The 14,598-nt window shown below is 37.2% G+C and overlaps 1 protein-coding gene across 3 annotated transcripts in view; it reads right to left on the reverse strand.

The window, feature by feature from the left end:
• GALK2 (galactokinase 2) overlaps window positions 1-14,598 on the reverse strand; it is a 129,214-nt gene that overhangs the window by 101,062 nt on the left and 13,554 nt on the right. For 2 of the 3 annotated variants that reach the window (XM_070044921.1, XM_060294277.2), the window contains exons 2-4: window positions 13,175-13,263; window positions 5,866-5,989; window positions 1,769-1,859 (exon numbers count right to left, since the gene is read on the reverse strand). In XM_070044921.1, coding sequence (XP_069901022.1) covers window positions 1,769-1,859; window positions 5,866-5,989; window positions 13,175-13,244 — 285 coding nt within the window. In that variant the 5' untranslated portion in view covers window positions 13,245-13,263. Of the gene's footprint in view, window positions 1-1,768; window positions 1,860-5,865; window positions 5,990-13,174; window positions 13,264-14,598 lie in introns of those variants that run through there. The other variant, XM_060294278.2, reaches the window with a different exon arrangement.

Genomic DNA, 14,598 nt, shown 5'->3' on the forward strand with positions numbered 1-14,598 from the left:
GTGCCCTGGTCTGGAGGATCCCACATGCCGCGGAGCGGCTAGGCTCGTGAGCCATGGCTGCTGAGGCTGCGCGTCCGGAGCCTGTGCTCCGCAACGGGAGACGCCACAACAGTGAGAGGCCCGCGTACCGCAAAAAAAAAAAATAATAAATAAATTCAAGGTCATCTCTTCCTCAAGAAAAAGTACCATCATGTTTACAAATTACTCAAACGGCTCAAGACCAAAGTAAAAATACTATTATATTACATAATTATGCATTCCATCATACATATTATTCTTCAGAGAAACTTCAATAAACTAGTTAGAATAGCCAAAGTAACAACAAAACTCTGCAAATAAAAGACTGATTTTTTCCTTTTTATTTTTTTTGTCTTTTTTCCCCTAACCTGGCAAAACTCATCCACTACAAAAGAAGAGATTCGGTTGGATGTACTTCTCTTCTTGATTTCAAACCACCTAAAAATTTCCTTTCCAGAAATACAAACAAATTATAAACTAAAATACTGCTGTTGCCAATGCCCTTTCGTACAGAACATCCGACAGCTGGTTTAAAAAAAAAATCCTTGGAGAACGCTATATATTTAACCATGAACTGATCCACAGGGTGTCTTGAATGTGAATCATACTTACAAACTTATCACGCAATGTTTAAATTAAAATGTACAACAGATTCAAAATGCAAATGGGTTTTGCCAAATTCAGTAATAGCGCTATCCCAAAAGGATAACATGTTCAATTTAATATAAACAGATTATCCTCTGGAACTTTCTAGTATTTGAATTTGAAGGATTCTTAACAGGCTAACATTTAAATTACTTCTCTGCCAAACATTTATTAAACAGACCTGCTTTTGCACATAAGTTGTCAAATCGAAAAGGAAAGCTGTAAGCCCTGAAATTCTCAAATACAACACAAAGCAACATTTGTTCTTTAGGTCACTTTATCCATATGCTACAAAAGGCATGTTGCTATAAGGAATATGAAATTGCATTTGCCAAGCAAATGCTTCCAAATACTGTAATTCTCACTAATGCATGTGACAAGCCAAATGATTTGAAGATTTAAAACCTGCCAATAACTTTCCCTGTAAGTTGTTACCATGTGTCTGGGAGAAAGAAAGGAAGGAAGGGGGGGGGGGTAGGAAGGAAGGAAGAAAGGAAGGAAGGAAGTCTAAGACCAGAACAATGATAATTAGAGTACAGGACTATATATCAGAAATTAGAGTACAGGACTATACATCAGAAAACAATACCAAGTTTCCATTTATTTAGTGCCTACTATGTGTCAAGCACTGTGTAATCCTTGCAACAATTATTTGTTGGGATAATAATAACATCCTTTCACAGATAACAAATCTGAGGCTTAAGAAGTTAAATCAACACAGCAGGGTAGAGCCCAGATTCAAACCCAGGGCTGTCCAGCTCTAAATCGTATTACAATATACACCTATACATCCCTAGAACAAAATGTAAATAATGTTACTAGAATGTATCTTTCGAAAGAAAATTTGAACAAAGATTTGAAAACTAGAAAGGTATCTGTCAGATGCACCTGCACCTGCCTTATGAACAGTCACTACAGCCCCCTATGAACACCACCCAGAAACAGTCACATCTACCCAATTCCCTGAAATACATTATTTAGCAAAACAGAACAGAAACATCAGTTAGCCTTGAAAGGAAACAAAAATGATAGAGTAAATAAAATGTCTTGATATAATACACATCATAACCTCAACTGCTAGTAGGTGCCTGATAAACTGATTTACCTGAATTCCTTTAAATCCACATAAGAAATAGTTGTGCCACAGAGGCTTGGTTTTGTCAATCTGGATGTTATTAGCACTAGTACTGAAGTCCCTGCGAAAGCAAATGACACCGTTAATTCTAGAGGCTTTGCGCTACAGAATCGATGGCTAACTGCTGCCATCTTGTGCCTAGACAATGACACTGAAATTTCATTTTCCATTTACTTCCCATATTCGTACTTCACAGTCTACAAAAACAACAAACATCTCCAGCTGCTAAAAATTAAGAGAAGTTGTAGTGACCTTAATAACTAAACTGCTTTCAACTGACCCTTTTTATTTCCTGAAAGGGAGAGGACCCAATATATTTTAGCATAATCTACCCACTTTTTATTTCATGATGGTCCTTATTAAGCTGCTGTAAACCACATAAATGCTTATCCTTTGGGCCTGCTGCTTGGCACACCTCTTACTAGAACAGAAGTACTCAAAGCCTCCTTTCCCCACACTTTCTACCACCCATCAGATTTTACATCTGCACAGTTTAAGAAGGAACAAACAAAACAAATAATGGTTCTAATGGATCATAACTCACTGAATAAAATAAGATTCCATGAATCTACACTGATATAAAATAACAAATGAATAAATAGCTAAATGAAGAAGACGGGAAAGCTATTCCTTAGAGCAAAATGTCAACTAATAGAAGAAATGACAAAAATTGAAAAATCATTATTTGGCAAACTCCATAATTGTTTCAGGAAAGAATCATCAAAGGATGCTAAAATTACTGAGTAAAAATTTGATGAGAAACAAGATATTTATATAAATTTGAAGTACTTCCCCACCAGATACTAACTGCAAAGGGAAAAAAAATAGTAACTTTATGGTAATCTGGCAGACAACTCAACCAAATGATCAAAATTAACAACAGTTAAAGGAACATCAATCATGTGCCTCCTTGATATGATGCCCTGAGGACACATCAGTTGACATGTGGGAATTCTTTATACTATTTTTGTGACTTCCTTGAAAGTCAAAAGTTATTTCAAAATGAAAGACAGTAGGCTTCTAAATCAGCCAGAGGACAAAATATGTGAAATGGGGGGGAATTAATTTAAATGTGAGGAAATAAGTAACATTCCCCATGTTGACTGAGTGCTCTTCATATAGTTTACTAAATATCTACTATGTGACAGTCACTGTGGTAGGTGCCTTCCATGCATTATCTTAATAACATGGACATATCATGTCCTAAGAAAAATACTGAATGACCACTTAAGTGTGCAAGGCATTCACAGGAATATAAAGGTAAAAGGCAAAGGGCTTATCTTTTAAGCATATGTAATCTAGCCGAGACAGCATGAACACAAATCATGATCACATACCACTGTCATGTGATGGTGTGTAATATGAGGTGGGATGCAAGGCCAAGAGGGCATCTTTTGGGCTGCCCCGCAGGCCTGCAAACCTTGTAGTTGTCCAGGCTTGAGACCGAAAAAAGAGGCTGGAGACAGTGACAGAGACATCAATGGTTCATTGGATAGGGCATCTTACAGGTCTGCAGCAAAACATCCTGGAGCAACACCCCATTGTGTACGGCAGACAGAAGGCAAGACATGGCAGCAATCTTTGCTACTTGGGGAGAAGGAAGCTACCATTTATACGTGGAATTGAGGTCAGGCTAGCTCATCAGTTACCAAGGAAACCAGCAGCTGGGGTAGGGGGCAAGCACAGGGGTAGTAACTGATTAAGTTCTATAATTAGGGTACAGGTGAAGCAGGGACTGGTGGAGCAGTGGATGTACAGAGAGCAAGAGAACAGCCATCTTGAATAGCCTGACCACACAGCAATTTCTATAGTCAGCACACTAGGGTGGAAAGGGGAGCTTTTCCTGGAGGCTCAGAGAGGTTTAGTGACTCTCCAGGGACACACACAGTCTGACTCCAGCTCACAAGCACTTTAGTATCACCCACAGGAGTTAAAATTTACTGCCTAGAGTCAACAAGAAGTCACAGAATTTGGAAAGTAGAAAAGATTATGTTAGCAAACCTAAATGAGTTCTGTTCCTAGATAAGCAGATCTTGGAAGTCACCACAAAGAAAAGAAAACCAGGAACGAGTCAGGGGACAGGGGTGGTGGTATACTAGGAAAAGTAGAGGAGGGAATTTGCACAAATGTAGGAAGCTAGATGAGAAACATCAAAGCAAAAGCTAAAAAAAAGTGCCAGCCCCTTCAGAATTAGAAACATAGCTTAAAAACCACAACGTGATGCTAATACACATTTATGAGAGTGGATATAATTTAAAAAGACATGTTAGCAAAGATGTGAAGCAACTGGAACTCTCATACACTGGTGGTAGGAATGTAAAATTATACAACCACTTTGGAAAACAGGCAAATTCTTAAAAAGATAACCCGACAGTCCACTCCTGGGTATTTACCAAACGAAACATGTGTCCACACATAGATTTGTATACTAATATTCACAGCGGAATTATTCATAATAGCCAAAAGCTGGAAATGATCTAAATGTCCACCAATGATGAATAAAGAAATTATGCAATGCATGCTAGACAATATGTGGACAATTCTGGGAGGCATGCTGCATTCTTCCTAGGGGTCCAGGTGGAATGAAGCCCCTTACCTACAGCAGGAGCTACCTGCCTTGATAATTCACCTCTGCTTCCCTAACTCAGTCTCCATCCTTTTTTAATACTGCTCCTGGGATCATTTCCCAAACACCTCCTTCCAAGTCTGTTGCAGGCTCTGCTTTTGTGAAAAAAAATGGAATTCCCACATGCACCATGGTGGGAATGTTAAATGAATCTGAGTAAATCAATATGACAAATTATGGGACCCAGTTTTAAAGGTTTAAAATGACACAAAATTATATTTGAGATAATGTAAGGTTTTCTTTAAAGGGTCTGAAATGTACATAAGATATATTCTCAATCATGCAAAATAAATAGAAAAAAAGATCTTTTACAATAAGTTTCATACAAAAGTCAGGAATTTCTATTACCTTGCACAACTTGGTACAGACACACATAAAATACTTGCTGAATGAATGAATATTATTGCTGGCAAACTGTCCAATGAACAATAAGCCAAAAATATAATGTAGCAATTATATGCCAAGATCTTTTTTTATAATTAACAAATCAAATCCATCATAATATATTATAAGCGAGTAGGCCTTATCCCAGGAATGCAAAGACAGTTCAACATTAGAAAATCCATTGGTGAGGGAAAGTGGAGGGTGGGGTGGGGGGGAGGGGCGGGGGGCAGGGGGATGAATTGGGAGATTGGGATTGACATGTATACATTAATATGTATAAAATGGGTAACTATTAAGAACCTGCTGTATAAAAAAATAAATTTTTTTTAAAAAGAATATCCATTGGTTTAATTTGTAATATTTTTTAAACTGATCTTCAATGCTGACTAAACATTTAATAAAATCCAATACCCATTAATGATTTTTTTAATCTTAACAAACCAAGAATTAAAAACAAAAAAGTATGTCCTTAACTTGATAAAGCATATGTACTAGAAACATACATCTATTATGTTCCAGACACTATGTTTGACACTGAGAGTAGAGCATTGGAGAGGCAACAGTACCTGAAGTCACAGAGCTTACAATCTACTGGGGGATACAGGCAAGTAAGCAGATAATGACAATACAGCATGTTAAGATGCTATGATGAGAGAATTAGAGGGAGCCCTAGTACTATAAGAAAGGCCCCAGACCTGACTTTGCTAGAGATAGTTAACCTCAAAAGATGATAAATACCTTCTGGGCAAAGACAGAGTTATTTTATTTTCATCTTTTTTTTGACCCAGTACCTAAAACAATGTCAGACACAGAGTAAGTCTTCAGTAAATGTTTCTTAAATAAATGAGTAAATGAACAAAATGAACAAATATTAAATAGGGAAATTTAGATTCTTTTGGAAGTCAGATACAAACTATCAATAAATTAAGTGATTTATTATAAATTTTTTATCTCCTAAAGAACCCATTAGGGTACAAATACAAACACACATAGACTCACACACACACACACACAAACACACACCCCATTACACACAGTAGCAATTCTAAATACTCACGGGTACAAGGGATTGGTATTGGCCAGCTGGAGAACGTGCGTTTTCACAGGTTCCACAGCTATTAACATATCTTGTTCTACAGCCATAGGAAGAACAGAATATCCACAGTAATCTATATGCTCTCCTAGAATAAAGAGAAAGCATTTTTTATCATTGCTAGCATATGAATCTCACGTAAGTTGACATACAAGAAAAATGACCACAAGGCAGGATTTAACAGAAAATAAAAATACTAAGGGCAGAAAGTAACACAATTTGCTTTCTCTCACTAACATCTGAGCCAGGAACTTTTGCTAGAATAAGTATTACATATTAGTTATTAGTTTCTGTTAATTTTTCAACTGCTTTAAATATTCACAATTTTTTCTACTTTCTAACTCCTAATAATCATCTTTGAATATTTATGTTTAGTGACTAGTTATGTGGAGCATCAAGAAATGCATTGTCTCCTTTCTCTGTTGCTCATTTGTATTAACTTTTAAAATATGAACAATGGAAGCCATTAGCACCCTCTCACTTATAATAACATTATGTGAGTCCCACTCTTTTCCTTGCTAGCCAATGAACTCAGTAAAGGTGAAGTCTTTATTTATCTTTGTGGCCTAACCAAATGCCGAACAAATTAGCTTGGCACTGATTAGCTGTGTTAAATGTGCTAGACATAGCTAGGATAAAGAAAAAGCTAGAAAAAAATTTAACCTGCACCATTTTATATATAATAAGCAAATTTAGAAAACAAACTATTCTCTTCTCCTTTTCATTCTAATTCCTCTATATATCACCAGGAGGAATTTCTTTTGCCTATTATACCACAATGTTTTCTCCAAATTACCATTTAAACTGAAGGTTGTTATTCATCAGATTTAAAAACAAAACAACAATTCAAGAAAGACGGGCTAAGCAATCTCACTCATATTTCGCCAGGACAGGTTTGTATATGTGATTGTTCTATGGCAGACACTGAGCAACTAAGAAACATAAAATGAATAGAAGACAATTCAACTGCCTAATTACATTTTTAAATAAATATTATTCTACATATTATTACAGGTAGCAAGTCTTTTGTTTCTATATTGATGTGTCCTTTAAAATAAGAAATTAGGGTTTTTTTTTTTAATGGATTGACAATGACAGATGGAGAAGTCGTTTTCAAAGTTGTCTCTCTCCCAAACTTCCCTCAAAAAGACAATAAAATAAAACAGTGGCTCACAAGTAGAAAACACATATTTAAATTAGCAGAACTGAAATCAAAGAGGAAATCAAGAAATACCTAGAAACAAATGACAATGAAAACACGATGACCCAAAACCTATGGGAGGCAGCAAAAGCAGTTCTAAGAGGGAAGTTTATAGCAATACAATCCTACTTCAAGAAACAAGAAACACCTCAAATAAACAACCTAACATTACACCTAAAGCAATTAGAAAAAGAAGAACAAAAAAACCCCAAAGTTAGCAGAAGGAAAGAAATCATAAACATCAGATCAGAAATAAATGAAAAAGAAATGAAGGAGGGCTTCTCTGGTGGCGCAGTGGTTGAGAGTCCGCCTGCTGATGCGGGGGTGCGGGTTCATGCCCCAGTCCGGGAGGATCCCACGTGCCGTAGAGCAGCTGGGCCCGTGAGCCATGGCCGCTGGGCCTGTGCGTCTGGAGCCTGTGCTCCACAGTGGGAGAGGCCACAGTGGTGAGAGGCCCACGTACGGCAAAAAAAAAAAAAAAAGAAAAAAGAAATGAAGGAAACAACAGCAAAGATCAATAAAACTAAAAGTTGGTTCTTTGAGAAGATAACAAAATTGATAAACCATTAGCCAGACTCATCAAGAAAAAAAAGGGAGAAGATTCAAATCAATAGAATCAGAAATGAAAAAGAAGAAGTAACAACGGACACTGCAGAAATACAAAGAATCATGAGGGATTACACTACAAGCAACTATATGCCAATAAAATGGACAACCTGGAAGAGATGAACAAATTCTTAGAAAAGCACAACCTTCTGAGACTGAACCACGAAGAAATAGAAAATATAAACAGACCAATCACAAGCACTGAAATTGAAACTGATTAAAAATCTTCCAACAAACAAAAGCCCAGGACCAGATGGCTTCACAGGAGAATTCTATCAAACATTTAGAGAAGAGCTAACACCTATCCTTCTCAAACTCATCCAAGATATAGCAGATGGAGGAACACTCCCAAGCTCATTCTATGAGGCCACCATCACCCTGATACCAAAACCAGACAAAGATGTCACAAAGAAAGAAAACTATAGGCCAATATCACTAATGAACATAAATGCAAAAAGCCTCAACAAAATACTAGCAAAATCAGACAAAGATGTCACAAAAAAAGAAAACTATAGGCCAATATCACTGATGAACATAAATGCAAAAATCCTCAACAAAATACTAGCAAACATAATCCAACAGCACATTAAAAGGATCAAACACCATGATCAAATGGGGTTTATTGCAGGAATGCAAGGATTCTTCAATATATGCAAATCAATCAATGTGATACACCATATTAATAAACTGAAGGACAAAAAACATATGATCATCTCAACAGATGCAGAAAAAGCTTTCGACAAAATTCAACACTGATTTATAATAAAAACCCTGCAGAAAGCAGGCACAGAGGGAACTTACCTCAACATAATAAAGGCCATATATGACAAACCCACAGTCAACATCATTCCCAATGGTGAAAAACTGAAACCATTTCCACTAAGATCATGAACAAGACAAGGTTGCCCACTCTCACCACTATTATTCAACATAGTGTTGGAAGTTTTAGCCACAACAATCAGAGAAGAAAAAGAAATAAAAGCAATACAAATTGGAAAAGAAGAAGTAAAACTGTCACTGTTTGCAGATGACATGGTACTATACATAGAGAATCCTAAAGATGCTACCAGAAAACTACTAGAGCTAATCAATGAATTTGGTAAAGTAGCAGGATACAAAATTAATGCTCAGAAATCTCTTGCATTCCTATACACTAATGATGAAAAATCGGAAAGAGAAATTAAGGAAACACTCCCATTTGCCATTCCAACAAAAAGAATAAAACACCTAGGAATAAACCTACCTAAGGAGATAAAAGACCTGTATGCAGAAAACTATGACACTGATGAAAGAAATTAAAGATGATACAAATGGATGGAGAGATATACCACATTCTTGGATTGGAAGGATCAACACTGTGAAAATGACTATACTACCCAAAGCAATCTACAGATTCAGTGCAATCCCTATCAAACTACCAATGGCAATTTTCACAAACCCAGAACAATAAATTTCAATTTGTATGGAAAGACAAAGGACCCCGAATAGCCAAAGCAATCCTGAGAAAGAAAAACGGAGCTGGAGGAATCAGGCTCCCCGACTTCAGACTATACTACAAAGCTACAGTAATCAAGACAGTATGGTACTGGCACAAAAACAGAAATATAGGTCAATGGAACAGGACAGAAAGCCCAGAGATAAACCCACACACATATGGTCACCTTATCTTTGATAAAGGAGGCAGGAATATACAAGGGAGAAAAGACACCCTCTTCAATAAGTGGTGCTGGGAAAACTGGACAGCTTCATGTAAAAGAATGAAATTAGAATACTCCGTAACATCATACACAAGAATAAACTCAAAATGGATTAAAGGGCTTCCCTGGTGGTGCAGTGGTTGAGAGTTCGCCTGCTGATGCAGGGGATACAGGTTCGTGTCCCGGTCCAGGAAGATCCCACATGCCGCGGAGTGGCTGACCCCGTGAGCCATGGCCACTGAGCCTGCGCGTCTGGAGCCTGTGCTCCGCAACGGGAGAGGCCACAACAGTGAGAGGCTCGCGTACCGCAAAAAAAAAAAAAAAAAAAAAAAAAATGGATTAAAGACCTAAATGTAAGGCCAGACACTATTAAACTCTTAGAGGAAAACATAGGCAGAACACTCTATGACATAAATCACAGTAAGGTCCTTTTTAACCCACCTCCTAGAGAAATGGAAATGAAAACAAAACTAAACAAATGGGCCCTAATGAAACTTAAAACTTTTGCATAGCAAAGGAAACCGTAAACAAGACGAAAAGACAACCCTCAGAATGGGAGAAAATATTTGCAAACGAAGCAAGTGACAAAGGATTAATCTCCAAAATATACAAGCAGCTCATGCAGCTCAATATCAAAAAAACAAACAACCCAATCCAAAAATGGGCAGAAGACCTAAATAGACATTTCTCTAAAGAAGATATACAGATTACCAACAAACATGTGAAAGGATGCTCAACATCACTAATCATTAGAGAAATGCAAATCAAAACTACAATGAGGTATCACCTCACACCAGTCAGAATGGCCATCATCAAAAAATCTACAAACAATAAATGCTGGAGAGGGTGTGGAGAAAAGGGAACACTCTTGCACTGTTGGTGCGAATGTAAATTGATACAGCCACTATGGAGAACAGTATGGAGGTTTCTCAAAAAACTAAAAATAGAACTATCATACGACCCAGCAATCCCACTACTGGGCATATACCCTGAGAAAACCATAATTCAAAAAGAGTCATGTATCACAATGTTCATTGCAGCTCTATTTACAATAGCCAGGACATGGAAGCAACCTAAGTGTGCATCGCCAGATGAATGGATAAAGAATTGTGGCACACATATACAATGAAATATTACTCAGCCATAAAAAAGAAACGAAATTGAATTTTTTGTAGTGTGGTGGATGGACCTAGAGTCCATCATACAGAGTGAAGTAAGTCAGAAAAAGGAAAACAAATACCGTATGCTAACACATATATATGGAATCTAAAAAAAAAAAAAAAATGGTTCTGAAGAACCTAGGGACAGGACAGGAATAAAGACGCCATCGTGGAGAATAGACTTGAGGACATGTGGAGGGGGAAGGGTAAGCTGGGACGAAGTGAGAGAGTGGTATGATATATACACTACCAAATGTAAAATAGATAGCTACTGGGAAGCAGCTGCATAGCACGGGGAAATCAGCTCAGTGCTTTGTGTCCACCTAGAGGGATGGGATAGGGAGGGTGGGAGGGAGATGCAAGAGGTAGAAGATATGGGGATATATGTATATGTATAGCTGATTCACTTTGTTATACAGCAGAAACTAACACACAGTTGTAAAATAATTATACTCCAATAAAGATGTTAAAAATTTTTTTTAATTAAAATAAATAAGTAAGTAAGCAGAACTCTAGGGAGCCACCAGATTCTGTTGGGAAGGCTACAGTGTGAATGACAGCCTTCTGAGAATGAAGATTCCTCCCTCTGTGAAAACTGATGGAAACATCCTGGGTGAGGGGCAGGGAGGGAGCATGAACTACTGGCAAGTAAGGATAACAACCATGATTACATTTTGGATATTTTAACAGAAAATATAATAATGCTTTTAATAAAGACTGAAATTCATTTCATCCCAAGCACTAACTAATTAACTACCTTGGAACATAATCCCCCCTTTTTTAAAATCAGAAAATAGTCAATACATTTACTAGAATAAGAATTACTTATTCAGGAAATACCTTAGGTTGGAACGCTTACTCCCAAAACTAAGTGAAACTTGGCTCTCTCTCCTCTGAGGATATTGCTTCTTTGCAGTCCTCTCACAATAGCAAGGAGTTCTTGATGACCTCCTCCCACTCTGTTGTTTCCAGGATTTCTTCCTGTCCTCTTCCTCGGAGGTTCATACCACATTTTCTTGTCTTCATCACTTTCATTTCTGACTCTCAGACATCTGCTCCTCACTGAAGACATTTGCATCTCATTCCACCCTCTCCATCCCAGCCCTGCAATGCCTGGATAACATCCAAGTAAACAACCCAGCCCAAGACCCCAGCTTCCTAATCCCTTCACCTCTGGAAAACTTGACCTCCTCTCTGCTTCAGCTATCTACTTCCGTGGACTTGACAAATCCAGTAATGACTACAGACCTTCTTATCACCTGGAACTTTTCTACCTGTGAAATTTTTGTTTCAAATAGCAAATTCTTTACTAAAACTTCCCATCCTGCCATTTCTCTTACTCCGTTTATCCTATCACCTGTTCCTCGGAGTCAGTTCTTTGCCCTTTCTACCCTATAGGTTCCCTCCTACCTTTCTTTCTTTTTCTACCTAGCATAGATTCCAGGGTTCATTACTTCACCTACCCTTCTGACAATATCGGTGAATTCTTGATGTCATTCTCTTGTAACCTCCATCCAAAACAAAACCCCAAACCTAGATCAAACATAGGCAACTTAGACTAGCTGAGCGGGAAAAAGGAACAACTTTGCAGATTGGTACTGCTACAATTCTATGGTCTCCTGCTCTAACCAGATCTCAATGTTACCAGCAAACTTTTTTTTCCCAGTCGTCTCCTTCTCCCATCCTTGACAAAGCTATTTCAAACTTTCTGCCATCTCCTTAAACTTCCAACACCTCCAACACTCCCCCAAAAGAACTCCCTCAACCTTCTATACCAAAATTATACATTTACCTGCATCAACTTGCATCCTTTTCTTCCCTGCCTTCTGTTAAAAAGTAGTCAAAGTGGCCCTCTTCCTATGCCATAGACACCCACCCTTCTTGCCTCCTTGGGAATCCTGCTCCATCAAGTTCCTCCCTTTTCAGATATCTTTGACCTGTCTCTCTCCACTGATTTTACTCAATTCCCCCTCCCCACCTCATTTAACCATGCTCAAACATCTCATATTTTTAAAATCGTCCATTATTTACTTCAAAATAAGACTGCCTGAGTTGATAATAATTGATGCTACATTTTGGGTACATGGGAGTTCATTATATTATTCCAACTACTTTTTTATATGTTTACACTTTCCAGTACAGAAAGTTTTCTTTTTAATCCTCCTTTGATTTGTATTTTTCTCAGTTCCCCATCCCATTTTCTCTTGATAAAACGTATCCATTCTTCAGGTCACCACACTTTTAAAAGCAAGGAATTATTCGGTTTTCCTGTATTCTTCTAATCCAATGAGTAAATGTAAAACCATCAAAATTACCCACTGCAGTCTAAAAACTTAACCTGCAGCACAGAAAAATCTGTCCATCTCTCATGAAAATAATGTAAATAACTGGGTCTCAACAAATTTCTAAATTTTAAAAATGAATGGACAAAATTAACATTAATAACATGGATTGGGAAAGATGAAAATATAGTGTTCCTTATGCAAAACTTATCTTGCTATAGTAGATGTATGTGAAACATTCTGTTTTTTCAGTTCTCCCGATGTATTGACAAAAATTTGGATCTTACCAAAGGAAGAAAAAATTAAGAGAAGGAACTTTTGAAATACCTATGATATTGACTCTTCCTGGTGCTCGAACATAGAACTTGGGAACGGATCCAAACTTAGAATTAAACATCCCTTTTAGCTTCAGCAATCTGAAAACAAGAGTAGAATATTTCAGAATATCCAGATAATAGAAAAACCCATAAGATACACACACACACACACACACACACACACATTTCATATACCTACCACCATTAATTATCTTTAAAAATAATAAAAGCAAACTCTTTTACTGACATACTTCCTTGAAAATCCCAGGATGAAACAATACTGTAACCCGCTAAGTGACATAAGAGTATAGCTAAGCACACAGAAGAGTAAAAAATTTAATACTGATGAACACAACAGAAAAAAAATTCTTTGCTTCATCAGAATTAACTTTCTGGATAATTTCTCAATGATATTCAGAGAAGAATCTCTTTCTACTAAAAAATAATAGCATGGAGTAATGTATCAGTTTCCTAGAGCTGCCATAATAAAGTATCACAAACTGGGTAACTTAAAACAACAGAAATTTATTGTCTCTGAGTTGTAGAGGCAAAATCAGAGTGTTGGCAGGACCATGCACCTCTGAAACCTGAAGGGGAAAATCCTTCCTTGCCTCTTTTTAGTTTCTGATGGTGACCATCAATCCTTGGCATTCCTTGGCTTGCTGCTCTATCACTCCAATCTCTGCCTATGTCATCACGTGGAATTCTCTGTGTGTCTCTATCTGTGACTCTGTTTTTCCTTCTCGTAAGGACATCAGGCTTATTGGATTAGGGCCCACCTTAATTCAGTATGACTTCATCTTAACTTGATTACATATGTAAAGATGCTAGTTCAAATAATATTACATTCTGAGGTTCCAGGTGGACATGAATTAGGAGGGATGCTATTCAACCCAGTACAGTCAAATGAAAACTAGACTGGATATCAGGAGACTACAGTTCTAATTCCAATGGGGGTTCTAATTCGATGCCAAAGTTTGGAAAATCATTTTCCCTTGGACCCTCTTCTGTAAAATTAGAGCATTTGAACAAGATATTCCTCATAGGTCCCTTCCAGGTCAAAAATGCTTATAATATATTTAATAATTTTACACTGTTAAATCATCTCAAGTCACTTCTATGAATACCCCCCACTGTTTGTAGTCCCACAATATATTGTATCTGAGTAATAACACCAAGACAGTAAATATTTATTAGACCTACTATATTCAAGACATTCATTAATTAAATGATTAATCTTAAAGATTAGTTACAAGAAACATAAAATCACACCAAAAAAATCTAAGAAAAAAGGAAATTTATTATAATGATAGAAAGATACATTCAATATTCTTGGAAGTTATTCAGGATGACCTCCTAGGACTATGACAGCCATCAGAAACTTTAATTACTGATGGGTGGGGCTGTGTTCCCGCCCTGTTTGTCATGCCTGAG

The sequence above is a fragment of the Globicephala melas genome, chromosome 2, assembly GCF_963455315.2.
Source record: "Globicephala melas chromosome 2, mGloMel1.2, whole genome shotgun sequence".
Classification (NCBI taxonomy): Eukaryota; Metazoa; Chordata; class Mammalia; order Artiodactyla; family Delphinidae; genus Globicephala; species Globicephala melas.